This window comes from Emydura macquarii, unplaced genomic scaffold (genome assembly GCF_026122565.2).
Source record: "Emydura macquarii macquarii isolate MOO-44397 ecotype Brisbane River unplaced genomic scaffold, CSIRO-AGI_Emac_v2 contig_499, whole genome shotgun sequence".
Lineage (NCBI taxonomy): Eukaryota > Metazoa > Chordata > Testudines > Chelidae > Emydura > Emydura macquarii.
Window position 1 is genome coordinate 5,794,793 of NW_027130636.1, and position 26,239 is coordinate 5,821,031.

Consider the following 26,239-nt stretch of genomic DNA (forward strand, 5'->3'; position numbering starts at 1 on the left):
CCTCAGCTGGCGGAGCTTTGTGACTGGCAGGGGAATGGAAAAGCTGCCTGCCATGAGCCATGTCTGTCTCACTTCCCAGCCATTGTAAATGGGGGGTAGCTGTATACAGCACATGGAGCTCAGAGAGCCTCATCTTTCCCACAGAGAGAAACTGTGCAAGGGCTCAACAGCCCCAGTGGGGCTCACTATACATGGTGCAGCCTGAGGCTCCATCCAGCTTAGATGATCTTTGGCAGCAGCTTCCTGAAAGGCACATACATTTTGCCAACAATTAAGCAGTTCTGGTAAGAACAGGTGTGGCTTCCTGCATGAACCTAGAGCTTCTGAACTGCTCGAGGGTCAGGCAGTTAAAGCCAAGGGAGTCCTGCAGCTGTGCTTGCAGAGAAGGTCCAATGAACAGAACAGGGTTCCTCTCACCAATACACACAAGGAGTCTCCAACAACCCCTGTGGAATGATCCCAGGAGAGACATTCTGGTCCAGAGGGCATGCCTGGTGACAAATCCATTCACAGTTGTTAATGGTGACAGCTCCTAGCAGGGTGGTGGCTATGCTGGGAAGAGAAGGGGTGGGTCCCAGTATGCAGCACAGGCTGAATGTATCTGTCATCTGACTGGCAATGAAGTGATGCCCACTCCAGCACCATGGCTAGGATTTGCCCCAAGTCTCTACTGATTAGGTGTCCTTCCTATGCTGACAGCCCTTAACTATGACTTCACCCATCATGAAGTTCATGGGGGACTATCCCTCAAAACAGGCCCGGTCCTCCATGGAGCTCACTGACCAGATATTCGCGGCAGCCCTGCAGGAGGAGGTGCTGCGGGATGAGATCTATTGTCAGATCATGAAACAGCTGACTGAGAACAGCAACAGGTACCAAGCCTATGCACGTGTGGCCCCATCCTACAGTACATGAAGGGTGACTCCAATCCAAGATCTGGGGAGCTGCCAGCTGTGCTTCAGCGAGCTGGAATTCCTGCAGCAGCTGTGCTGAGAGGGAACATATGCAGAAGCAGCAGCTGCACCATGCTATTAGAAGGGGTGCAATGGGCACCCTCGCCTCTCAGGCTCAGCACTATTGGCTGGTGTGGTGGGCTGTAAGGTTTTGGGTCATTTTAGCACACAGCTGTCACCAGATCTTCTACTGGCTTCCCTTCATTCTATTCTGCAAGGCACTGTAAAGTAATACATAATAATCAGATCAATTGCACAGGGTCCCTGCCCAAAGAGCAGCATCGCAGACAGGACTCGGAGCATCAAGACAGCAGAGTGGGATGAGGGGGGAAGGATGGGCTCAGCAGTAAGGTTATGTCATGCTGACTCATTTCTGGGCATCCGGACAGAAATGGGTCCTAAAGGAGTGCAGAGCAGGTCAAGCAGAGGCAACACACCTGGGTCCAGACTCTGCTCCCCTTTAGGCATTAGAATTAGTGGCTAGGTTTTCCAAAGAGAGCTACATGGTGGGTGCTGAGCGGAGTCCCTGAGAACTGCTGGGTGCAAAGTGGCTTTGAAAACATGGCCCTGTGAGATGTGAAAGCAGACCCCAAACATAAGACCCAGCAATTTCCTGTCCCACAGAAAGTGGCTCAGGAGGCTGTTGTGTAAAACAAACCAAGAAGATTAATATGCGTGAGAGTAGCACATTCTGTTCACCCCTCATCAGGCAGTGAGAGACTTTTACTGCTACCCTTTCCTCTAGTGGCAATCATCAGTCAGACTCGTACTCCTGCAATTCTGTGATAAGTGCAAAGTACAAACACTGGTAAGAATAACCATTTCAGAACCAACATGCACATGAAATGGTCTGGCAGCGGGGAGGCAGGGATTTGCTTACACCTTATTGTCATGTAAATACCTTGTAAATCTAAACTACTTCTAATGCTAGGCTAATGTTCCATGGGTAACAGCCAGGACCACAGTGTTGTTGTGGTTTCTAGAACTTCAGGTGGTCAAGACACAACACATTACACCTACCATCATAGACCCACACCATGGCAAGCCAGCCTTCAGATGGGTGGGCTGAGCACTACTCCCCTCAGAGCTCATTGGTGCCTCTTTGATCACTGATCATAGGGATTTAAGAATTACACATGGCAAAATGATCCAACCACATCACTTTGGGAGGAAGGAAGGCAGCATGAGCTAGTGGCTAGAGGAGGAAAGTGGGAGGCAGGCATTCTAGGTTCTCTTCCTGACTGTATCTGGCTTGCTGTGTGACACTGAACCAAGCTGTGCCTCAGTTTCCCCATCTGTAAAATGGTAGTTACCTACTTCTCATGGATGTTGTATGGCTCAATTCTCCTGGAAAGGATTGCTATAGCAGTGCAAAGGATAATTATTATTATTTCACCAATAAACAGGTTTTGCCAGCCTGCAGTATTGCATCTGTGCACCAGACAGAATTGCATCTTCCAGCTGGGCATTTGCTTTACCACTAGGGTGCTGCAAGCGGAATGACGGTGTACTTTGCATATAACTAGCTGTGTGATGGTATCCATGACAGCAGTGAGTTTTACAGGCTATTTAATGTGGGTTGTCGAATCGTGGAACTAGTGTAGTTCCTGCTTCCTTCCACCACTTCAGCACTAGTGATCATCCACTGGTTTGGACTGTATCACTGGTGTGGAAATAAGCAATCCCTAAAAAGTGGGTATTTGAGCATATTTTCATTGGAACAGCAAGGGAAACAAATGTTGTATCCTTCCTGGACTGATGCACTATGGACCAAATTCTGCCCTCATTTACATGGATATAAACTCAGAAACACTCATCACTGAAGATGCTCCAGATTTATGCTGGTGTAACTGAGATCAAAATCTGGCCCTCAGAAAAGTGGCTGTGTAAAAGAGTCAGATCTGCTTCCTTCACTGACCAAATTGGCTCATAACTCAGCATTTCAGAACCATCACAGTGAGGGGAGCTGAATATGCTCTGCTTCTGGCCTTGTCAACAGAGTTCCAGCTGCAGAACCATCAATCCTGGTGATGATGCACAAGCCAGAAGACCCCAGCCTTGCTGACAGATTGCAGGGCTGGAGGTTAGATAAACCATTTCTTTACATGGGAATTGAACCAATTTGATAGACAGTCGCTGGGAGGCAATAATTATGGAATATCGCGGCCTCCCTCCACTGGCTTTTATACAGTCGCTTTTCAGAGTAGAATCGGATGTTCAGAAAAATAAACTGCAAGGAGCGAGCCTGTGCTATAGGCGTTGGGGCGCAGCTGGCAGAAGATGAAATGCAAACTATCTACTACAGAAAATACGTAACATGAGCCAAATAAATGGGAGTTGGTAGCACTGCATGGACACAAGCACCCAGTGGTTTGGCAGGAGAATGCCCCAACATAGCCATGAAGTTAGAGCTTATTATTATTATTCATGAGATTTGCAATTCACCAGCCTGGATTTAGCATGATTGTCTCTGCTATTGTATAGAAATAGCCTGCCGGGTTCTGCATGCAGGCTCTGGTGATTTGCTCCTCTCACAGGGAGAGACAGTGTTCTATTGTGGGGCCATATTTTCACACAGGGCTTCTCTTCTCTGTAGTTATTGTGTGGTTGGAGCAGGATCCATCGGTGCTAGCTTTGCTGTTTGTTTTGTGTTTGCAGGTACAGTGTGAACAGTGGCTGGCAGTTACTCTGGCTCTGCACCGGCCTGTTCCCTCCCAGCAAATCACTGCTAAAACATACTCAGAAGTTCATAGAGACTCGTCAGAAAGAGACCCTGGCTCTGGATTGCAGCCGGAGAATTCAGAGGGTGATGAGGTAAAGAATTCTCCAAATTGCTGGCCACAAGAGTTCAAAAATCATGACCCCAAAACATCCTGAGATGGGGTTAAAAATCACAAGGGTTTTGTTTTTAAATGACAATTTTGAGTTTTTTCTTTGCCTTCTGAATTCTGAGCCATTAGGGAGCACTCCAGTCACATTCAGAACCATGAGTGCTAGATACTTTTAAATGGAAGCTGAGATTCTCACAGAATCACATGACTCCAGGAGCTGGGGCTTTAAGAAAACACCAAATATGGTGAGACTTGAGCAAAACTAACATATAGGTGAACATGTCATGATTTTCAAGCATTTCACAGAATCTGAATGCTAAATACATTCTTATAAGACTAATACCTATTTTGAGCAAAACTAACATACAGGTGAACTAGTTTGGTCTCCAGCTATGAGTTTGTTAGTTCTTAGCTAATGCCTGCAGCCTGGGCAAGTGATGGCATCTGGCTTGCCAGCTTCCCCCTTTCCTGGCTGGTGTGAGCTCCTCAGAATCTCCAGCCACAGGTGAACCTGACCCTGCTAGCTACAGCTGTTCTTCCCAACAATTTCTCCCTGTAGATCTTCCAGCTTGTCTTCCCACCCCTTCTCTAGGAATGGGCCCCTTGTCTAGTCCTTTAACCCTGCCTTCCATGGCCCAGACTCGGTCGGCATGCTAACTTAGTTGCTTTTCCTACTCTGAGCGGGTGGGATTGTACAATTAGGGGAAACGCTGCTGCAAACCAAGTATGCCTTTAAATTGCCTGACAAACACAAGGACGGGAAAGCTATTCATTGACATTTCTTCTGAGGAGACTGAAAGTCTCCAGCCTCCCCCCAGAGCGTGTTATTCTCCTGCTGCCTGGGCACTGCTCAGCTAGACCGAGTTTCTTTAGAGCAGGAAAGGCAGCTATTAAGTTGCCCAGCATTCAGAGAATGATGGGGGTTGGGGACCAGAGCGTGTACGGTTCAGAGGCTCTTTTCCCAATGTTAAAGATGTCCAGTCACTTCCCCCCTCACTGTGGCCTATCTGCTCTCCGTGCTGAATCTTCTTTCACCTGTCCTTAGGGAAGGGGAGATTCCTAAGACTCCCTAAACTCTGGGGACGGGGACCTGAGCTGGGCTTCTGGGACTATCTATGCTCCTCCAGGGAGACATCTTCATGTCCCCTCCCCGTGGCGCCTGAGTGGGGAGAACCAGCCTTGGAGTCCCAACAGGTGCTCAGGGTACCTTTCCTCCCCATCCCTTAAGTCCCGGGGGAGGGGAGATTTCTTAGATCAGGATGCAGAGAGAAAGGGCCCTTGTGGTTGCAATGTTGCTGCTTCTGCTCTTCCTCCTCCTCCTCCTCCTCCTGCTGCTGCTGCTATCTGATCTTAAGCCTGGAAAGAATGAGTGGGTACTGATGCTCAGAGAGGGGATCAGATGGCTGGCTAGTATCAATAGTCATGCTGTTAAGCAAGTGTTCTCTTCTGTTTCCCTCCCTAACTGAAATTCACATTTTACTAAATTAGAATAAATGAGGTTTTACAAACACCCAAATAACCCCTTATTTCCTGGGTCACATGCCACGCTAAAGTCTTCTCTTTGTCACTCTGGGTCCTCTCCTTCCCTCTCCCCTCCCTCCACCATTGACCTCCGGGGCCTGGCCCCAGCAATGTCTGTATGCAACTTCACATCTCCCCACTACCAACAAAGTGCAGGAAACAGAGAAAATAGCAGCACCTTAAAATAACGGGCTAGCTTCATCCCTCCTGTGCCGCTGGGGAGGTCCGGATTGAGTCAGACCCGGCTCCCCTATTTTACCGTGCAGCTCCACCTTGCAGTGTGACTGTGTGAACTGCTCAGTTGACATGTCAAAACATAATGCTTCTAACAGCCCTTCCAAGCTGAGGGCTTGATGGCATCTGCATCATCTGATGTATAAAAGATGCTGCATCGGAACTCGGTTAAAATTCTGCTGATGACGCATGAAGCAGAACCGACTCTAGTGCTCGCTCACCATTGGCTCACAAACAGGTGGAAAAAACTTACCTTCGCTGTTAAAGGCAGGAGCTATGACTCTGAAAACACACAGAGGCCATTTTTACCTAGCCACTTGGCAGAGTAGAATGGCTTTTTAATGGATGCTCCAATCAACCCTCGCATCCTTGCTCTGTTAATATATTTAACGTACCTTAGGGCAGCGGTGCAGCCGGAACCTCTCCTTTCCTAAAGCCAGAGTGCTTGGATCACTGCTTCCATTGAACCTCACCCTGCAGATCCCCGGGGAGTGAGTGAATGCCCAGTTCTGAAGTGGCTTGTGTGGCTGTTTTCCAGGAGCGGCTCTCGGAAGTGGGCTCCCCATAACATGGAGGTGGAGGCCATCCAGCAGAACACCACCAAGATCTCGCACAAGGTTTGCTTCCCCAACGATACAGAGCAGGTGAGAACTCCCTCTCTCTCTTCCACCCTTGACCTATTTGATTCACCTAGGGCTACGTTTCAATGGAGTGCTGCTCTGTGCTGGAGGGTGGCTGAATTGGACTCTTTGTTTGGTTCATAAGACTCACAGAGAGTTCTGAATTGTCAGCACAGTGGATTCCTTTCCCCCTAAGCACCCCTTTCTTCTCAGTCTCATTCCATCTGGGCCTCTGTTATGTTTTAGGTGTTTGAGGTGGGAACAAACACCAGAATCCGGAATCTGTGTCAGACCATTGCCTCCAAACTGCAGCTGAGCTCCTGGGAAGGGTTCAGCCTCTTTGTCAAGACTGCAGACAAGGTAACTCCGCTCAGGTGCACTAGGATGGAGTGTGTGGCAGGGAAGACCCTCTGAGGGAGCCCCCTGGGCTACCAGGAGCCTGGGGGCCACATTTAATGTCAAATAACGAAGCAGATTATTGCTACTTTCCCCTTTACTATGGGGCCATGAGCTGCAGAGACAAGAACTTCCAGTGCATAATGCTGCATCTTAATTCACAATCTTAATCAACATTTTCATTAATGACTTGGGTAATGGAGTAGAGAGTATGCTTATAAAATCTGCAGATGACACCCAACTGGGAAGGGTTGCAAGCGCTTTGGAGACAGGATTAGAATTCAAAATGATCTTGACAAATAAGAGAATTGGTCTGAAATCATCAGGATGAAATTCAATAAAGACAAGTGTAAAGTACTTCAGTTAAGAAGGAAAATATCAAATACACAACTGAAAACTGGGGAATATCTAGCTAGGCAGTGGTACTGCTGAAAAGAATATGGGGGTTACAGTGGATCACAAATTGAGCCACCAATGTGATGCAATTGCAAAAAAGGCTGATATCGTTCTGGGGTTATATTAATAGGAATGTTGTATGTAAAACTTGGGAGATAATTATCCTGCTCTATTTGACATTGGTCAGGCCTCAGCTGGAGTACTGTGTCCTATCCTGGGCACCACACTTTAAGAAAGATGGGGACAAGGTGGAGAGATTCCAGAAGCGAACAAAACCGATCAACAGTTTAGAAAACCTGACCTATGAGGCAAGGCTAAAAAAAGTGGGCATGTTTAGTCTTGAGAGAAGATGATGCGGTGAGGGAGCTGATAACAGTCTTCAAATATGCTAAGGGTTGTTATAAAGAGGATGGTGATCCATTTTTCTCCATGTTCTTCTCAGGTAGGAGAAAAATTAATGGGCTTAACCTGCAGCAAGGGAAATTTAGGTTAGATATTAGGAAAAACTTTCTAACTCTAAGGCTAGTTAAGCTCTGGACTAGGCTTCCAAGGGAGGTTGTGGAATCCCCATCATTGGAGGATTTTAAGACCAGGTTGGATGGACACCTGTCAGGGGTTGTCTAGGTTTACTTGGTTCTGCCTCAGCACAGGGGGCTGAACCTGATGATCTTCTGAGGTCCCCTCCAGACCTATGTTTCTATAAGTCTGTGAAGAAGAAGATGGTGTTTTGAGACCTGTGGTCTCTGTGGGTCATGTCCATAGGAATATGAGTGGCGGGGCCAGCATGGCAGAATATTGAGGGCCATACTTGGCCCTCTGGCTGCTCTTTGGTCACCACTCCAGTATCGGGTACGGAAAGACCATTTGCTGCACTTTGCTGGGTTCAAATTTTTTCCACGCTTAGGGTCGGATCCTGGGAGGTGCTGGCCTCTAACTCCAGTTGGCTTCCATTGCAATGATGGGTGCTCAATACCTCCCTTGAATTAGCTCATCTCCTAAAAGCACCTTTTGCTCGAGCTGAAGCGAGGCTGTTGGAGCTGGCAGTCTAGCAGGTGTTCCCTCTCTTTCTGGTGCCATTTGATCTTTGTGCTCAAGGAGGGATAGGCAGGCTGCATAGGGCTGTGCTCCAGGGGAGAGGAACCTTGTGTCTGCCAATATTGCAGCAGCAGCAGCTGGCTGAGAACAGGGCAGGCAGCTTCTACCTGTATTATGGGCAAGCTGCCGGCGAGGGGGGAAGGAAAAAATGGCAGCAGAGTAAAACTACAAGGAGGGAAGAACACTCCCATGAGCCTTCTCCCCCCAAATCTCTCCTCTCATTTCCCTTTGCCTATGATCCTTCCCCTCCATGTCTCCGCTCTTGCTGTCTGTACTGTTGGCAGGGACAGTTAAGCCATATGGACTTCACCGTCTCTGTGTGATGCAATTTCCTTCCTTCCATTGCTCTGCCTCTCGTAGGTGATCAGTCAGAACGACGCAGACTACTTCTTTGACTCCTTAAGGCAGGTGACTGATTGGACTAGGAAGAACAAACCAGGGAAAGACGGTAAGGAAAGGGATCTACTCTTGGTGGCTGTGTTAATCTGTAGCAGAGCAGTGAGCAGGATCTGTTAATCCACTCTGAATGTCTGACTGGTGGGCTGTTAAAAACCCATTTCTGGTGTGCTGTTCGTGTGTACCATTGGTGTCTCCTGCAATGGCATGAAGAACCAGCTGTGCTGGTGCGGCCAGGGCAGGGCTGTTAAAGACACTGGAATAGGTCTGTGTGTAGGTATCCATGGCTGATGTTGATACTTTAACTTTCTGCATCTGTAACATGCTGACTCAGGGATCTGATGATTGCTAGTCACAGTCTGAGGCTCGTGTGTTGCCAAACCAGATTTCACCAGGTACACGCATCAAATATTAAACAGGTTGTCGTATAATTCAGCTCCTTGCTGCTTTCTCAGCTTGTTACATGAATTACTCTGGCAGCCTGTTTAATATCTGAGCCCATGTTATCTTGTTGTATTGTTTACGGGAGTTAACTCCTCCCATCCCAAATTGATTATAATTCTCCTTCTCTCCACCAAAGCTTGCATTTCTAAATTTGGGCTGAACTCAAATTCCACCCACTTTTCTAGCTAACCTCTCCAAAGAACTAGGACCCAAATTGCCAAATGTGGCCACTGAATCTTAGCTGGAAGTGCTGAGCAGCCAAGACTGTCGTTTTGGAGTTGCCGGGAGACATGCCTGCCAGCACTTCAGAATGTCAGGCCTGAGGGGTCAAATTCAAGCACCCAAAATCAGCCTCTCCTCTTGCAGAGATAGCTGCCAGTGACTGCTTGGTAGGAAGGTGGCAGGAATTGCTCACCTGTTGTAATACATGCAGCCAGAGAGCTCTGCCACTTCTTGCCGCTCCATTAAGCAGCATACACGTAGAACCGTTGTTCCTTTGCCTCCATTGCATCCAGGTCACTAAAAAAACTGATTGTGCACCAGCTCCAGTCGTAATGATACGACGACTGACTGCAACAACAGTGCAGGCTTCAATTGCCAATATCTTTAATGTTATTTCCAAAAAAAAAATTGTTTAAAAAACATGAAACCTAAAAAGTGCTGTGACCATGAGACACATGGACCTATCTGAACTGTCCCCAGGGGACAAAAGCACTGGCCCAAAAAGGCTACAGTTCATTAGAGGATGACTTTCATTTCATTCATTAGAGGATGACAGTTCATTAGAGGATAATGTTGTTGTTCCCTTAGGGGTCACTGTGGCTGTGACTTACCAGGTGTACTTCATGAGGAAGCTATGGCTGAATGTAACTCCTGGGAAAGACCTGAAGGCTGATTCCATCTTTCATTACCACCAGGTAACTAAATCTCTAGGGAATAGCCTGGAAGGGAGCTTGTGTCGTGCAGTGTGATCAGGGCAATAGTACGGAGAAACCTAAGCCACTGGAGTATTTATTTCTCCATCTCATACAGGGCAGCCACCATAACATCTCCAGGGGCACACACAGATTTTAAAACACATCATAAGAATCAATTTGGCATCCAACAATAGACGGGCTGGCCTTATGCTCAGGGGCTTGATCTGTAAGGCTTTGCTCCATTTCCTAGTCTCTGTCTGCCTTGGCCTGTGTTGGCTCCGGCCCATTCTGCAAGGTTTCCCTGCTTGTGCCTTCCAGGAGCTGCCCAAGTATCTGCGAGGATATCATAAGTGCTCCAAGGAAGAAGCTGTCCAGCTAGCAGGGCTGATCTGTAAAGTCCGTTTTGACAAGGACCGATCGCAGCAGGCAGCTATCCTCAAGATCCTGAAGGAGCTGGTGCCAGACAATCTCATCCGGGCGATGACGCCGGAGGAGTGGAAGAAGGTAAAAGCCCCTATGCGTGGACTTGGGGTGGCTAGCCCATCCTGCTCACCCAGCTTGATGAGAGCTAGCATATGGCTCCTCAAACTGGGAGTCAGACCTCCAGCCCAAAGTGCAGACAGACCCACTGTTTCTCTTTACAGCCAGATTTTGCATCCTCTCTAAAACAATCCTCTGAAATGTGCCTGTGTCCCAGCAGCTGCTAATCTGAGCTGAGCAGTCATCTGAGACCACCCCAGACCTCTCCATTTTCTGTCCACCATGGCTGGGCAGACACATGGACACGGGTTAGGAAGTGTCATTGGATTTGAGGGTTAACTTCATCCACATCAAAGCCAGTTTACATAATCAGCCTTTCATAGGTAGCCAGTTATGTAGCAGCTAAAGGCTGCATACACACCTCTGTGCAATTCATAACAAGCAGGGCAAAGATTCCTCTTCCCCACCAGGAAGAGAGAAGGGTTGGACTGACATTTGGCAGTGAATCAGATGGTGTATGTATTGACACAGCTTGTCCTACACAGCTGTATAGGACAAGTGAGAATTGCTCATGAAGGCAACAATTCCCTCATGTTTGACTCCCACTCTGACTCATCCACACCCCTACTGGTGCTGCTGCTTCTACAGGGTCTCATCCAACTGCCCAGAGAGGCACCCCCTCCCAGCCCCTAAGCAAGCTTCATTTGCTCTCCGCCAGGCCCGGGCGCTGACAGATGGGAGCCCTGGGTGGAGTTTTCCACAGCCCTGTCTGGCTGGGCCAGGTGACTTTCACTCATGCTCCCTCAGGCCTGTTGGAGAGCTGCTGGTCTGGGAGCACCTTCAGTTCCCAGCCCTGATGTCAGGGGAACTGCTGGGAGATTTCCACCCCTCCTTCCACACTCTGCCTTCCTAGCAGCTGCTGGAGACATTGGGGCACAGGTGCCCCTTGCTGCCTCTGGGTTGAGGAGGCCACATGGCTCATCCTGGCCATGTTAGGCGTGAGTGCTTGACTGCAGGACAAACTCTGGGTGGGGGAAAGCCTGCCCCCACTTTCACTCACTGGGTGCAAATGTCCCTTTTCTATCCAGAATATCATCGGAGCCTACAGCAAACATGAGGGGAAAACTGTGGACGAGGCTAAGGTTGCCTTTTTGAAGCTGATACACCGGTGGCCCACGTTTGGGTCAGCCTTCTTTGAAGTGAAGGTGTGTCTAGGTGGCTTCTCATTGTGCGTGCACTAACGGCTCTGCTAAGAGAATACCAGGCGGGTTGCTGTCATCTGCCACATGTGAATCTATCCCAGTCCACCCTCCTCGCCCTGCCGCCTGTGAGAGGGAGAGAGACTGTGAGAACACGTTGGGGAGGGAAAGCAACACTCAGGTGAGGTTTGGGGGCCCTTCCCTTGGCTGGGAGTGAGCTCAGAGGCCTGATTCCAGCTCCTGGGGGAGCTGTCTCAGGAGTCTCCCCTGTCCTGTTCAACACTCTCCTGGCTCCAGTGAAAGATAATTGGCATAGGGAGCCATGGTGGCAAAGGAAGAGGTGTCCCCCCAGGTAGCCAGGGCCACTAGCCCATGGGGGTGCTTGAACTGAGCTCTGTAAACAGTAGGAACCAGTGCAGAGAGGAGCACTGGGAATGTGTTCAGTGACCACAGGAGGCTGCTGCGTCATGAATCCTTCCCTCCCCCAACAGCAGTGCACACTACTAACCTATTCATGCTGCAGACCCCTCCACCACCCTCCAGGGTTTGACTCAGCACAATGCCAAGAAGGGTGCTCTGCAAAGCAAAGCGAGAGACCTACTGCTTGATAGCCCAGAGCTAGCATACTAGAGCTGCCTTTAAACAGCAGGTGGGCAGCTCTTCAGTATGTGCTCAGAACAATTGCCCTCAGTAGTGGTTACATAGCACTTTCTGAGCTTGTTGCTTCAGTGTTAATTTGATGACAGTGACCAACACTGGGGAAAGTTGAAGGTGTGTCTGCAATTAATAAGGATCTTCATTCACCTATCCCCACACAAACGCTCTTATTTTGTTCCTGATCACCAGCAAACCTCAGAGCCAAATTTCCCAGACATCATAATGATTGCAGTCAACAAGCAAGGAGTCTCGCTGCTACACCCCAAGACAAAGGTAAGAGTCACTTCCCCAGCACCTGGAGGACTCTGCTATCTGGATCTCTGGGAAATGCACAGACTACTTCAGCTTGGTAGTTCTGAGAGAGCCCCTCCCTGGCAATGATAGTTCAGGCACAAGGGAGAGGACCTTCTCCCTGAATCTTAGGAGGAGACGCACCCATTTCCATTCGTTGTGGGAAACTGAAGGATGGATGGTACCCAAAATCACCGCTTTGGCTTAGAGCTGCTGTTCCAAAATAATTCAGGCAATTGCTACAAGCAACCTCTGCCCTGGAAGGGAGAGGCCTGATGGCAGCTGGAAAGGGGAATGGTGGCCAGGAGAGGTGATGAGGAAGGAGCAATCCCCAGCTGAAGGAGTGTGGCCACGTGGAAGGGTGGGATGGTGGGGAACTAGCTTTAGGGAATTAATTGCAGGAAAACGGAGTTGTCTACAAGACAGCAAATACAGACGATGGAAAAATACAGGCCATCAGACTCTAGCCCTGCTCAGCGTACTGTTAGCCTGTCAAGCCTGCAGAACAAGGCCATCTCTACACTGCCATAAAAGATCTGTGGCTGGCCCCACTCCATAGACTCAGGCTGCAGGGCTATAAAATTGCATTGTAGATGCTTGGGCTGGGGCCCAGGCTCGGAGACTCTCACAAAGGGGGAGGGGCCCAGAGCCGGGGATGCAGTCCAAGCCCAAATCAGCTGACCTGAGCCAGCTGCGGCTCTTTTATTGCAGTGTAGACACACCCTATAAATTCCCAAATCCTCCTAACAGTCAATGTTGTCATGTTGCTTTTTACAAAAAATAAACATCCTGTGTCTTAATGGCTATTGATAACATAACAAGAAGCAGTGTGACATGGGAAATGTTAACAATGAACAACTGCCTTCCAGGCACCCAAAACCGCTCATGATCTATTCTCTGCAGACAGTGAGGATTATGCTGTGCTGCTGTGTGGGGCATGAGCTGAATTCAACAACTGTGCCAGTCCCTAACAGAAGGCATTAGGAGATGAAAGGATATACTGGCCTTTTTCTAAGCTGTCGCTATCTGTTTTCCTTCAGAATTGTTGCCCTGTTTGGTTATTTGTTTGTTTCTGCCTGCAGGAGATCTTAACAGTTTACCCCTTTAATAAAATTTCCAACTGGAGCAGTGGCAGCACATACTTCCACATGACAATTGGGAACCTGGTGGGGGGAAGCCGGATTCTGTGTGAAACATCTCTGGTGAGAGGAATCTCCTTGTCTCATACATGACCTCCTCGTTTTCCCTTTCTTCTATGTCTCTAAGCACCACGGATACATGCTTAAAATGCCAATATACATGAAAACAGCCAGATAAGGATAGCAGCACACTGCTTCCTGCAGGACTGGCTTTAGAATTGATGTAGGTGACAAGAGCTTCCTTCCCACTCCCTGCAAAAACACTGATTGTTCTTCCAGCTTTATTGATAAACTGCAGTTCAGAAGCAGATTGGTTTGCTATGGCACCACCTGCAGTGGAGTGAGTGAGTGATGTGTGGAGCCCGCAGTGAAGGAAATAAAGTAGTACTTTCCCAAGTCCTGCCTGCAAACCAAGCTCCACCTACCTGAGACACCAAAACAAGACTCCACGCATACAAGATCTTTGTAATACAATTACAACCCCGTGTTTTTCCCCAATACAAAAAAACCTCACAAAATAAGATAAAAACCAATGTTTAAAATGAAAGAGTCATCACCCTGCACCGGCAGCTCCAGTCCCACAGCTCCGGGCCAAGCTCTCTAGGCCTTGTGACCTGATGCACAGAGTTGCTTAGGTTTGGCCTAGCCACCCCTCAACCATGATGAGGAGGGCAGCCAGGTCAAATCTGAGTGAGTGGTGTTGTGGCCCCTCCCCCTAGGGCCTCCCAATCCTCCCACCCGCATGGTGAAAGGGTCATAACAGAAATCCTGAAAAGTGAAACAAAAAATTATAAAGACTTTCTTGGTTCTAAATTTCTTGCATGCTTTGATCAGCAGCAGAATGGTTAGCAGTACTGAGACTTTTTCATTAGATTTCAGAGTTAGTGATCTATCTAAGTGAATGGGGCAGTCCCACTTCTCCCAGCACTCTTGTTTCAGGTTGTCTGCAGACTCAGGCAGGCATCACTGCACAGGTTTATAAGGGTTCATATTTTTAAGGTTACCTTGGCGAACAAAGACCTGTGACTTGTATATGAAAGCTGAGATTCTAAAACACAAGATGGTAGCCTACAGGGTAAAATATTGGTTTGTTGAACCACTACAGATCCACTGTGTCTGATCACTAGGCCAGGGCCCACATGCCTTCTTGCAGTGTAGACAGCACTGCTTTCATTAGAGCACTGTGGCATGTGAGGACACACGAAAGGGAGCCATGGAAAAGAATTATCTGAACAATAAGAAGTGGGAGAGGAGGCAGCTGTAAGGAATAGGTACAAAGGACACAGCTGGCACCTTCTCTCCTTTTCAAGAGACTAGGTTAAAGTTTTTTTTTCCTCCCGCAGGGTTACAAAATGGATGACCTATTGACATCCTATGTACAGCTGCTAATGAACGCTGTGAACAAGCAGAAGAATCCCCGTCTCCCTGCCTGAGGGTAGAAACCTGCGATTCATACCTGTGCCAAACTGCCTCCATTTCATATGCCCGAAGAAAACCCATTGTAACATTGGTCCTGCCAATTAATGCTCTGATCACACCTGTTTTTCAGTAAACCACGCTGGTGAAGTACTGCCACAAGGGCAGCACAAATGAGCACATGCTTTCTAACAGTTTAAGCTTTCCTGTCCTAGGACCAATGGACAAATTTAATCTGGATTATAAACATTGTAGCAAGTTTTGCTGGATTTCAACCTCAGCTCAGCACCCAATTATTACATGAAAAAGCAGTCTGAAAACCTTTTCAGATCAGGGTGGCCAACCCGCGGCTCGCAAGCCGCATGCAGCTCTTTGCTCAGACAAATGCCCTGTGCTTGGGAGAAGAGGGGGAGTGAAATTGACGAGATGCCACCGAAATTGACAGATCGATGCATACTCTCTGTGGTGGGTAGAGACACAGGGGGAGTGAAATTGATGCGCTGCCTGAGGGCAAGGTAACTGTGGCTCTTTGTCTCTCACTGGTTGGCCACCCCTGTACTATGGTGTCCTCCATTCCAACAGGGACACACCCCTTCAATTCCTTCCTCTTGGGGCCATACAGGCACATCATTCAGTATACTCTCACCACCTGCACAAGCTTCCTGAGTCCCTGGCAAAGAGAGAGGTAATGTTACCTTTTCGACACAATGGTGAGGTTCCACACGTGGAGGAAAAAGCCAAAACATTTCAGCAAAGCGTTCACAACGGTAGGAAAAGTGGGATGAATTCTTCAAAGTGAGATGCTCCTTTCCTTCATTGTCCTAGCATTGGAACATTTGCTGCCAGTCATAATAACAGCCATCCTATTCTGTTATTATGGGAGAAACAGCATCACTCCTGGCCAGTTCAGGCTGGTAAACCAGAGTGAGCTTTGCAGAAGGGAAGAACCATTTCTGCTATAACATGGTTATTGTCTGCTGTCTTGCTGCCTTAGATAAAATTGTGAGCTAGTGCACTTCCTTTTGCGCTCCCTTTGGTAACTGCTCCTGGGTGTCCCCCAGCCTGGCTTTCTCACAAGGAAATGGCAAAGTGCTCACCAACCAATATGCATGAACAATCTCCGATTCAGGCTGTTATTAAGGACTGATTCGGCAACCCTTACACTGAGTAACACTCCCAGAGTTCTATAAATACTCAGTGCGAGTAAGGATTGCACAGGATTGAATCTTTAACATACATTCCTCTTTGGAAAGAGCCATTTTCCTGCTCTAAAGAAGTGCTCCTAGCATGGAATTATGTAGGGATTCTTTCAGGAGACAGGAATGTCAATTGCTTTAATTTTATTGGTTTTTGTTCTCTTCATCTTTCTCCTACTTCCTGTGTGGCAGACAGCGTGAACGGTAAAGCTTGATTCAGAGTTTGTTAGCACATGGTCCTCTATAAACAACTCCTGGCAGCAAGAGAACTCTCTCACAATAAGAACAGCTCAGAGTTCAGAAAGCATGGGAGGTAACCTTGCCAGTACACGCTTTGTGGAAGAGCAAATACTTGTCCTTCCCAAATCAGAAGAGCCCTCCTGTGACTACAGTGAAATGAGGTGCTTTTAGTGCATTTACACCAAGTTCCTTGAGGCGTGGTTTGACAGCACTGGAAAAGCAGTTCTGTTGAATCTCTCGTTCTAGTTTGCCAATGTATGGACAATGGACCTCGTTGTCCCCTGGATGTGTATGTGCAATGCAGCCATTCGTGGGAGGTTTGTACACACATGGCAGGGAGAACAGGGCCTCAATCTCTCTGTGCATCTAATGGAGTGCCACGCTTTTCAGAAGAGTTGATCTTTTTACGAGCAGTCAGATGTTCCTAATGCAATGTCCATTGCCAGCAATGGATGCTTTGAGACTATCATTATCAAGATGTTAATGATTCTGCATCATACTTCTGAATTCAATGTAACTAGATATAGTATCTGATAAATATTTTATACATTTACTCTGTACTGAAATCTTGGCAGCCAAACTATTGTGTTTCCAATTTTTAAATAAACTGTTGCAGAAGATCAGTGATGATGTGGAGTCTTTCTTCCACATGTCCCATGAGTGCTCTCCCAAGCTCAGTATAATTTGAAAACCTCTCCAATAGCTTATACCAGTGTTTCTCAATGACCGATCCATGGACCGGCACCGGTCCCTGAGATATCTCTGACGCAGTATGGGAAGCCGGTCACTAGTATCAAAAAGGTTGAGAAACACTGGCTTATACTACCTCTGCGTGACTACAACATACCATTCCCCACCGACACCCACAGTTCAACCTAGAGACACAGAATTTGTCAGACGGCACAGGGGGGCCTCCACTACAACAGAGCATTGATCAATTCATCACCCTCTAACCAACACGGACTGAAAATGTTTCAGCAAAACATTGTCATAGACTCACCAGGCTGGAGCACCTCTTCAGGGCAAGACCCTGCACTGCAGCCCCTCCTCCTCACCTTCTTCCTCCAGACTTTGGTGCTCTGGTGTGGTGACTTGGTCCTCCAGTCAGGTCACATCAAGGGTCCCACTCCTTCTGGGGTACCAATGTCCCAACTCAAAACACAGGGAAATGAAAATCCTGGGCTCAATCTTCTGCAGATTCTTTGCTCATCTCCTGGACTCTGCAGAATTCTTCACTCTATTACGGAGCGAGGCCTCCCTGGGCTTTTCCCCTGGAGTCTAACCTTTGCTCCCAAGCCTGGTTTAGGAATCTCCTTCTCTCCAACTGCCTCTCTCTTCAGGGACAGTCCCAAGCTACATGCTCTTTCCTGCAGGCTCCTCTGTGGTTCCTTTCCCAGAGAGGAAGTTCCCAACTACCCCTCTCCTGGATCTCCCTCCTTTATTGCCCTGCATTCCTTCCTTTATAGGAACCATCCAGTATGATTCTCTCCAGCTGGGTCTAATCTTTAATTACCTGTTTCCCCTTTAGGTACCACAGACTGAGCTAATTGTCACTGCTATACATCCCATCACAATTCTGAAATGGGAATCTGGCTAATCCTTGGAGTTACTGATTGATTCGCGCTGAATCACATCAAACGGATAGATCCAAAGGAATCAGGTTTTACTGTACAGTGCAGCATATACAACAGTTTTTATATTTTAATCTTTAGTGTGAAAATTTAAAAAATGTATTGCAGTTAGCTTTATTACAAGAACATACATAACAGGTGCAGATTACAATATTTTAGTCCAGCAGTGTCACATTTTGGTTAGACATCACAAATACAAAAGTATTGTAAAACAAGAAATCCACAGTCTGCAGAATTCATGCCATTTAATAGGGAATGGCCTTGCCCCTTCAGCATTAGTACATTTCTTCACTCGTTCTAGATAACCCTGAGCACTGACAGTGCTTTACAAACTAAGAACTAAACTCCTCTTGGAACAGTTGATTTAGTCACAGGTTTATCTGCGAACTAATGCCCCCCGTGCCACATATTTTAAATTAACGCTTAAGCTCTTCAGTCCCAGCAGTCCGCGTCATCCAATACAAAACATTTGGCACTGGAAACTCCGAGCTTTGAAGGTTAAACAATTTTTGCTAAATGTTGAGTGGATCACTGTGAGGGTAAGGACCAGGATCCAAACCCTAGAGAAAACATATAGCAGTTTGTTTTGTAATAAGGAAGGATATTAAGGAAGTGATTAGTATTCCCCTTGAATATGAGTAAGTTGCACATATTGCAGTTGCTAAAAGCATTGCCATCTTCAAGTGTAGTCAGTGAGCATTAGTGATTTATTTTAAATATAGATTTAAAAACTGTGAAAGTATACAATGGACAGCAGCTTTCGGTAAGTAATACAAGTTTAGCCTTTTGAATCAAATTCATCCTTGATGTAACACCACTGAGGATAATGGAGTGACAGCAAGGATGAATTTGAGCAATCTGAATCTAGAGCAAAGGAAAGTGCATGCATATTAGTCTTAAATTTATTTCTATGAAAGAGAGAGAATCTTCCAACTCCAGCATTTTGAAGAACACACAGGTATTGGCAAATCCATCACACCAAAACACTCTGCCCTAAAGAAGTCCACAGTTCCCATCACATCTACTTTACATCCTATGCCATTTACTTTTCCTAAAGTGGAATCTGGGGGGAAATGAATATTTCCAAGCTGTTCTGTGGCTATTTCCCATAACTCCCTTGATTCCTCAGTCTCTCAGATGTGATGTGACTCTGCAGAAGGCCATATGCTCTACGAAGCATGGGTCTAGTGATATATTTGTCAGATTAATAGTTAAAAAGACATTTTAAGACATTTGATTGTCCGCATATTAAAGCTCAAGGTCTACGGGTGTCTTTCCCTTTAAGTAAACTACGACACTAGGAAGCCCTGGCCTAATCTACTGAATTTCAAACATTAGAGATGAAATAAGAGTCATCACTGCATCTCTTCTCATAATACAAAGATATTCACATTCATCACTACATGCACATGTTTAGCAATGGAAAATACAAATACTTGCTTAAACTCAAGAGTGGCCTCTGCAGGGAACACAGCTGATGGGATCTGAGCTGTTCTAGAAGACAATTACTGCCCATTAAGTACTCAATTTTTGCATATTCACAAGCACGTATGATGCCAAGTGTCCAACTACCCTACCATCTTCCCAGGAAATACTCTTACACTAGAACTGGTGTATCAGCTGAAGATACACAGTTGCCCAGATTCAGCATCGGGCCCCTTCCTGTGACCAAGAGTATGGGGAAAGGAGCTGCCTGCTCCAGGCTAGGAAGAATCAGCACAGTGAATTGTATGTGGGCTTCTGAATGCTCATGGGCCTGAAGTGTCTGTGCTTTAGTCCTTTAACCAAACTCGAGAGAGAATAAGCATAGTGCACTAGTCCCAGCAGTGGTCACTTAAGGCTGCCTTAAATTGTGCAGTTCCTTGTGACTGTCCCTGAAGGATGATACAGGGGCTAGAGAAAAATGAGAGCTGCCCTTACGTGCTATTGAACTGTGACAATACTAATACTGTCTAGGTTATTGTGCAGACTGATAGTCATGGTGGAAGACAGACAAGCTCTATCATTAGATCATAGAGTCCAGCCCTTCACAAGTGCCATATCGGAGGCAGTGCACAGAAGATGTTACAATGGTTATGGTAGCTTACTACAGCAACAAAGTAAAGCAGCCCAAGGCAGTCGGTATTAGGAAAGCAGGTAACTAAACAGGAGTCTTGCATGGGGAGTCCTTGTCTGCACTAGCCTTTTCCCTGAACATTTTTCATCATTGCTATCTCTGGTGCAGCTTCACTGGTGGTAACAAAAGTGAGTGCTCAAGTGTAGACCAGCCACCAGCATTTTAGCCACTAGGTTGCATGAGTCTGCTCTGAGCAGGATTAGACAACAGGGGACGTGTCTTCCCTGCAGCGTTACCCCTGAAGTGTTGGCCCAACCCAGCTCCCGCCACACACAAACACCTCTTGCCTGGGTGTGGTGGGGCTTTACACCCACGCTCACTGGCTCAGCTGTGGGCATAGGCTGAAGCTCATTGGCCTGGTAACCTACCCACTCTGCACCAAGGACAAAGGCTAAATCACAAGTGTTGATATCTTCCCAATGCCTTTCCACAATTCCCCTGGTGTGCCCAGAAGGACAGACAAGTTCTCCCACTATTCACTGGGAAAGAATCAGAGTGGCTCAACTTGCTGCAGTTCTAAGAACCATGGGATATCATGAGCCTCCAGAAGTCCTAACATCTCACTCAGGTGACTGCAGCGCCATTGAGTACATAGTAACTTGGGTAGGGATGTCCTGGGTGGCCTGCGCTATGCTAATCCAAGGGCCCATCAACCAAGTTAACTCTGCAGTGAAGACGTGCCCAGGGTGGTTCAAACACTAGAAGCTGTTTAGTGCCCTGTCTACACTACAGCATCCACTGTGAGGTTGCACCAGTGATAGCAAAGGTGCAAAATCCTACGGCAAAAAGGCGAGAGTGGACGCAGCTAGTGTCTTGCTACAAGATTTATAGGTATGAATCTGAAGGCTCTTTTGGTTCACTCAGATCTCAAGCAGGGAAGAGAGGGCAGATCTTCATTTAATTACAAAAAACAACTTCTTTCCTGTTTCTTCTGGCTCTGTATGAACTTCTGGTTGTAAGGTGCTGCATACAACTGGCATACCCTTAGGGCGTGTCTACACTACAGGTAAAAACCCATGACTGGCCCATGCCAGCTGAATCAGGCTTGCAGGGACGGGGCTGTTTAACTACAGTGTAGACTTCTGGCCTCAGCTGCAGCTTGAGCAGGGCCATAGAGCCCAGAAGTCTACACTGAAATGAAACAGCCACTCAGCCCAGGCTCCCATGAGCCCAGGTCAGCTGGCACGGGCCAGCCATGAGTTTTTAATTGCAGTGTAGACATACCCTGAATGTCATGGAAACTGAGCTAAGAAGGCAATCTCTTTATTCAGACAAAGGGGAAAGGCTTTGCTAAGACTGACGTACTTAACAATTATCAGCTCTGCCAATTGGGTTTTGTTATGCAAAGGAGTAACCCCACCTCCAGTCATATTGCAGGTCCTGGAGAGGGTAAGGGCAGACGAGTCAATGGTTAGGGTATTAGGTTACATCGGGCAATCCCAAGCCCTAGGAATCAGTGATCCAGTGGAGAACTGGCAAGTAAAAACATTGAATATTAGTTCCTGGCATCCCCAGCCCTCACCCACCACTACATACCCCCCTTCAATTATAAGGGAATTTGATACTTCTGACAAGTGTCAAACTGACAGTCTCAGAGATTGAAATCCTCTATGCATCAAATAAAACACCAGAAGTGCAACTTCTGTGCTTTGCCCAGCCACTACACTTCCACTCTAGCCTGGAGTGAGGTGAGCAGGTAGCCTACATGCTGTGCCCATTCACTCCTTGCCTGCCTAGCCTAGGAAAATGCCAACACAGGTGCCAAAAAGGCAACTGCAGTGGCAGTTTTTGTGGTGTGGATATTTGTCTACTGGGAATCTCATTTTGCACGTACCAAACAATCATCAGATGGTGGTAATTTTGGGCCACATTCAGAACACTGTCCTAGAGAAGAAAAGATCTGCATACAAGGTATTTAAGGAATCCTTAATACTTATAAGTGGTATTGAACAAGCTGCACACTTCACCATCCAAAATTGAAGCGACTGTTCTTTCCAACTTCCTCAGACTACAGGAGAGAGATCTTCAGCTCAATGCAGAAACAATGATTTACGGAAAAAAAATAGTGTACAACTTATCATGGCAGAATAATGCCATTTTACTACAATATCCACTACTCTGCCCAAGCCCCTAGCAGAGACCAGACTCCCCATACTGTCAGTGTTAATTTGCAACTGTCTGAGTAAAGGGACATTCAGGGTGAAAGCTACAGTAACAAAAGCTGGAGGAGGTACTATTTGTCTTTGGTTTGTTTCAGACATTCTTAACAGTTCCCTCTGTGATCAACAGTTGCTGCAAGTTGCAGTTTGTGAGGATAAGATGCAGCCAGGAGAATGACAGACTCGTTTAAGTAGAGTTTAAATCCACAGCTTTGGGATGCAATTTCCTGGAGGCCAACTCAGACAGCTTCTTCAGACGTTTCTTCAGCTCCAGAGGGAATTTCTCATAGCATTTCTTGCACACAGGCTTCATGTCAAATTCCACAAACTTGTTCCTTTCAAAGAAACACTGAGCTATTAAAAACTGCACTTGCAAAACTATGTCCATGGCCTGATGTTCAGTGATCAAGTATGTGTGCGTCTATGTGAGTGCAGTGGCTTGTTTTCTATTACATGTATAAAACCCCTCATTTCAACAGACAGATGCCAATCTTACCATGTACATTCACAAATCAGAATTTAATGCACAGGTGCATTAGTGTTCATGCCAAGTTAGGTGTCCAACTGTGTGAACACAGATACACATGGACTGGTTACTGGAAATCAGATCCACATGTTTATCAATAATGAAATGTCCAGCCCTAGAATACTTTGTGGTTGGCTCTTAGCCACACTTCTGCTTGACTGCTTTCCAAAACTTGGAGGAGCAGCTCTGTATTGGCAACAGGAAGACATTTTGATTCTTCACACTCCTCCCTGACTGTGCTGCCTTGAATGTCCCTTGTTAGTACCAGGGTGGAGGAACGTTAATTTTCCCTGTACATAGCCACAGTGCTTTTCTTCTGTTGCAGCTCAATGGCTTTCCGATGCTTGCTATTTGGCTCCTATACTATTCTCACTCACTTCCACAAGTGTCTCTGACAAGGGAAATAAGGACGCAAACAGCCATGAACTTCAGTGGATAACAATCAGACAGAGATCTGGCTGTTACAGTTGGTAACTGCAGCAGAATCAGGCCACTGCATATATTTGGTTGGCAAAAGTCAAAAGGGGAAGCAGAATTTCACTAGCAGAGTCAGTGTCCCAGACACTGGAGTCATGTTTAGTCTAGAGCCCGCTCAGTCTGAGACTTGCCACTTCCTTATCCCCCAACAGATTCATATTCCCAGACTTCCTGCCATTCAGCTCCCGCCAAGTTTACGGTGGTTATGCTGCTCCATTAAGCAACAGCAAGGGAAGTTCACTGCAATGTGGCTCTCTCCCTGGCATGTACCCAGCCTCCACTAATCTAGGGAAGGGAAATCAGAGACTCCAGTCTGTGAGATAGGCACATGGCAAACACTGAAATCTGAACTAACCTTGAAATCTGAACTAATTTTGCCACTGTGTTTCCCAAATCCTAGTTCTTAGAGGAGACCTGTAATATTGTCTCAAAGCATGACCTATAGGTATATGTGTTTAATGCCCCAAATATCAAGCTGAGTGGATACTGCTGGAGTCATACTGGCTGGTGTCCACTCTGGTGCGACAGCCTGGGATGTCCAATGCTATGTGTCGGTTACCAAACAGTCCAGCTGGAGCTGGCCCAGGGCCCAGGGCAGCATCATTTTATTATGGAGTGAGATTTTGCTAAGCGGTTTTATCTGTCAGTAAAAACGCACTTTCCAAAACCCACATTCTATAATGAAAATGCCATTTCCTTGAGCCCCTAAGGATAGCTCCTTGATAACTGAGGCATGTTGGGCCATCATAGCAGAGCTGGGGTGATATCAGAGACCCTGAAACTAGGAAAGGAGCATTTACTGTTTGTTTGTACTCATTGCCCCTGTGCCACTTACCATCTGGAGCATTTAGCACACAACTCTTTTAAAATGGGCTGAGTTACCTTTCAATAGGTAATCTTTCCTGAGGGAAGCTGCACGTACTTGCAGGAGAGGATGCTAGAGCTTCATTTCCCTGAGCTTCTGAAAAAGTTATCCTAGGTCTGCAAACATCTACTTACTTCAATGTGAGCTTTATGTTGCAGGTGGAGCAGGAGAAGCAGTTCACACACCAAGCCTTGTTGAGAGCTGATACAACTGCACAAAATAAGAGCAAAACAACCAGATTATCTAGTCTTAGACTCCTATCCAAATTCAGGGAGGCCAGATGTAAAAAGAAACACTAGTGCCTTGCAACTGCAAGACTGCAACAGCTGCATTGACAGACTGGAAGAGCGACCCAAAACAAGGAGAGAGCAAATCTTACCATCCCCCTCGATCACATGGCTGCAGTTGTAACAGACGTCTCCGAAGAGCTGCATGCAGAAGGAATAAAATGGGAACTTCTTTTACTGACTATGAAGGAGTCTGCCCATGCTCCCCAAATCAGACAGCTGGTGCAAGCATCAAACTCCTGATGGATGCCACAGCACCCTAAGATTCATTTACATCTCCTGAATGGCCCAATCGGTCTATGATCATTCAGAACTTGTACCCTCAAACACTAGACTTTTTTTGCTGATGCCTCATCTTCTTGGCACCATTGTAACATAATCTTTAAGCCTTGTGCCTGGGAATTTGGGAGACAATGTCAATAGATCAAAACACTAATCAAAGATAAATATCTCCTGATGATAGACCATAAAACATCAAGGCAAACATCAAGAGCGCTATTTTAAAAGCAGTAGATATTTATCCTTTGACAATTCTACAAGGGAAATGTAACATTTTGTCTGACAGAAACTGATGTAGAGTCACTGTGTCTTTATCTGCATCTGATGAAGTGGGTTGCAGCCCATGGAAGCTTATGCCCGCAGAAATTTGTTAGTTTATAAGGTGCTACAGGACTCTCATTGTTTTTGCTGTATCTTTATGGAAAAGTTACCTTTTGATCAGCTCACAGATCTTTCTGTGCTTTAGCCAACTAGATGCCATGGCATTTATTTTAAATAATTATAAATAGGCTGGCTTCACATAGGTTATAGAATGTTTTAGATTCTTAAGAAAAAGGTCGGCCAAGCAGCCATCTGACTGGTTAACACCAATTTTATTTGGTATAATTACAGAAATTTTAATTTGTTTGCAGCATTGTTATAGCCGTGTTGCTTTCAGGATACAAGAGAGACAAGGCTTGTGACGTGATACCTTGTATTGGACCAACTTCTCTGGGTGAAAGCTCTGTGGAGTTTGAAAGCTTGTTTCTCACCAACAGAAGTTGGTCCAATAAAAGCTATTACCTCCCCCATCTTATCTCTCTGAAATTTTAAGGGCAATCCAGGGACAGCAATTTTTTCTTTCAACAGAGAAGATCCCTGTCCCCAGTATATTTTCATTCTCTAATCACTGTCACTTTCCTAGAGTTAGACATGGCAATACATCTGCCATGGCAAACATTTTTCCTTTTTCAGTTAGATTCCTCACCACAATTTATTGAGATTTCTTAACTAACTCCAGATAACAATGCATTTCTGGTTATACGATGCATGGAGAAAATGCCACACTTACTTCCCAAATTTTTCTAGGGAGCAATTTTTCTCCCTAGCCCTTCAGCCGAGAGAGGGACCTGCTCTATGGGTATTGGACAGCAGTGCTTACCTGGTTGTAGTGAGTCTCACAGTAAGCCAATCCTTTTTTCTCATAGTGGCGGTGCCCCAGAAATGGCTTCTCACATTTGGCACAAACAAAATGCTGCAAAAGTAAAGGGCATTCAGTGTCAGTGGATGGGCCTCCACAGCCACAGCTAGAAAACATGCACAGACACTGCCCTGGAAATAAGCTAGTGGTTGACACAAGCGTTTCAGATCTTTGTACAGACACAGACAAGAAAACACTGCAAGAATCTTATGGAATGGTGATGGTGGGATGCTATGACAATCTAGATGACAGTCACAGGAATAATACTCATAGCAGGACTAGAAGACCGTGGTAAACA

General features: G+C 46.5%; 2 protein-coding genes across 8 annotated transcripts in view; one reads left to right on the forward strand and one right to left on the reverse strand.

Annotated features, from left to right (window-relative positions):
- MYO7B (myosin VIIB) overlaps positions 1-16,807 on the forward strand; it is a 75,957-nt gene extending 59,150 nt beyond the window's left edge. The window contains exons 36-46 of the mRNA XM_067538850.1: positions 719-872; positions 3,612-3,767; positions 6,078-6,183; positions 6,406-6,519; positions 8,407-8,494; positions 9,697-9,803; positions 10,122-10,307; positions 11,372-11,488; positions 12,329-12,412; positions 13,513-13,632; positions 14,913-16,807. Of these exons, the coding sequence (XP_067394951.1) occupies positions 719-872; positions 3,612-3,767; positions 6,078-6,183; positions 6,406-6,519; positions 8,407-8,494; positions 9,697-9,803; positions 10,122-10,307; positions 11,372-11,488; positions 12,329-12,412; positions 13,513-13,632; positions 14,913-15,002 (1,322 nt within the window). The 3' untranslated portion in view covers positions 15,003-16,807. The remainder of the gene's footprint in view (positions 1-718; positions 873-3,611; positions 3,768-6,077; positions 6,184-6,405; positions 6,520-8,406; positions 8,495-9,696; positions 9,804-10,121; positions 10,308-11,371; positions 11,489-12,328; positions 12,413-13,512; positions 13,633-14,912) is intronic.
- LIMS2 (LIM zinc finger domain containing 2) overlaps positions 1-26,239 on the reverse strand; it is a 107,046-nt gene that overhangs the window by 30,320 nt on the left and 50,487 nt on the right. For 4 of the 7 annotated variants that reach the window (XM_067538845.1, XM_067538844.1, XM_067538846.1 and 1 more), the window contains 4 exons: positions 25,903-25,995; positions 24,575-24,623; positions 24,330-24,405; positions 18,064-22,662 (listed from right to left, as the gene is read on the reverse strand). In XM_067538845.1, coding sequence (XP_067394946.1) covers positions 22,515-22,662; positions 24,330-24,405; positions 24,575-24,623; positions 25,903-25,995 — 366 coding nt within the window. In that variant the 3' untranslated portion in view covers positions 18,064-22,514. Of the gene's footprint in view, positions 1-18,063; positions 22,663-24,329; positions 24,406-24,574; positions 24,624-25,902; positions 25,996-26,239 lie in introns of those variants that run through there. The other 3 variants (XR_010918150.1, XR_010918149.1, XM_067538847.1) reach the window with 1 other exon arrangement.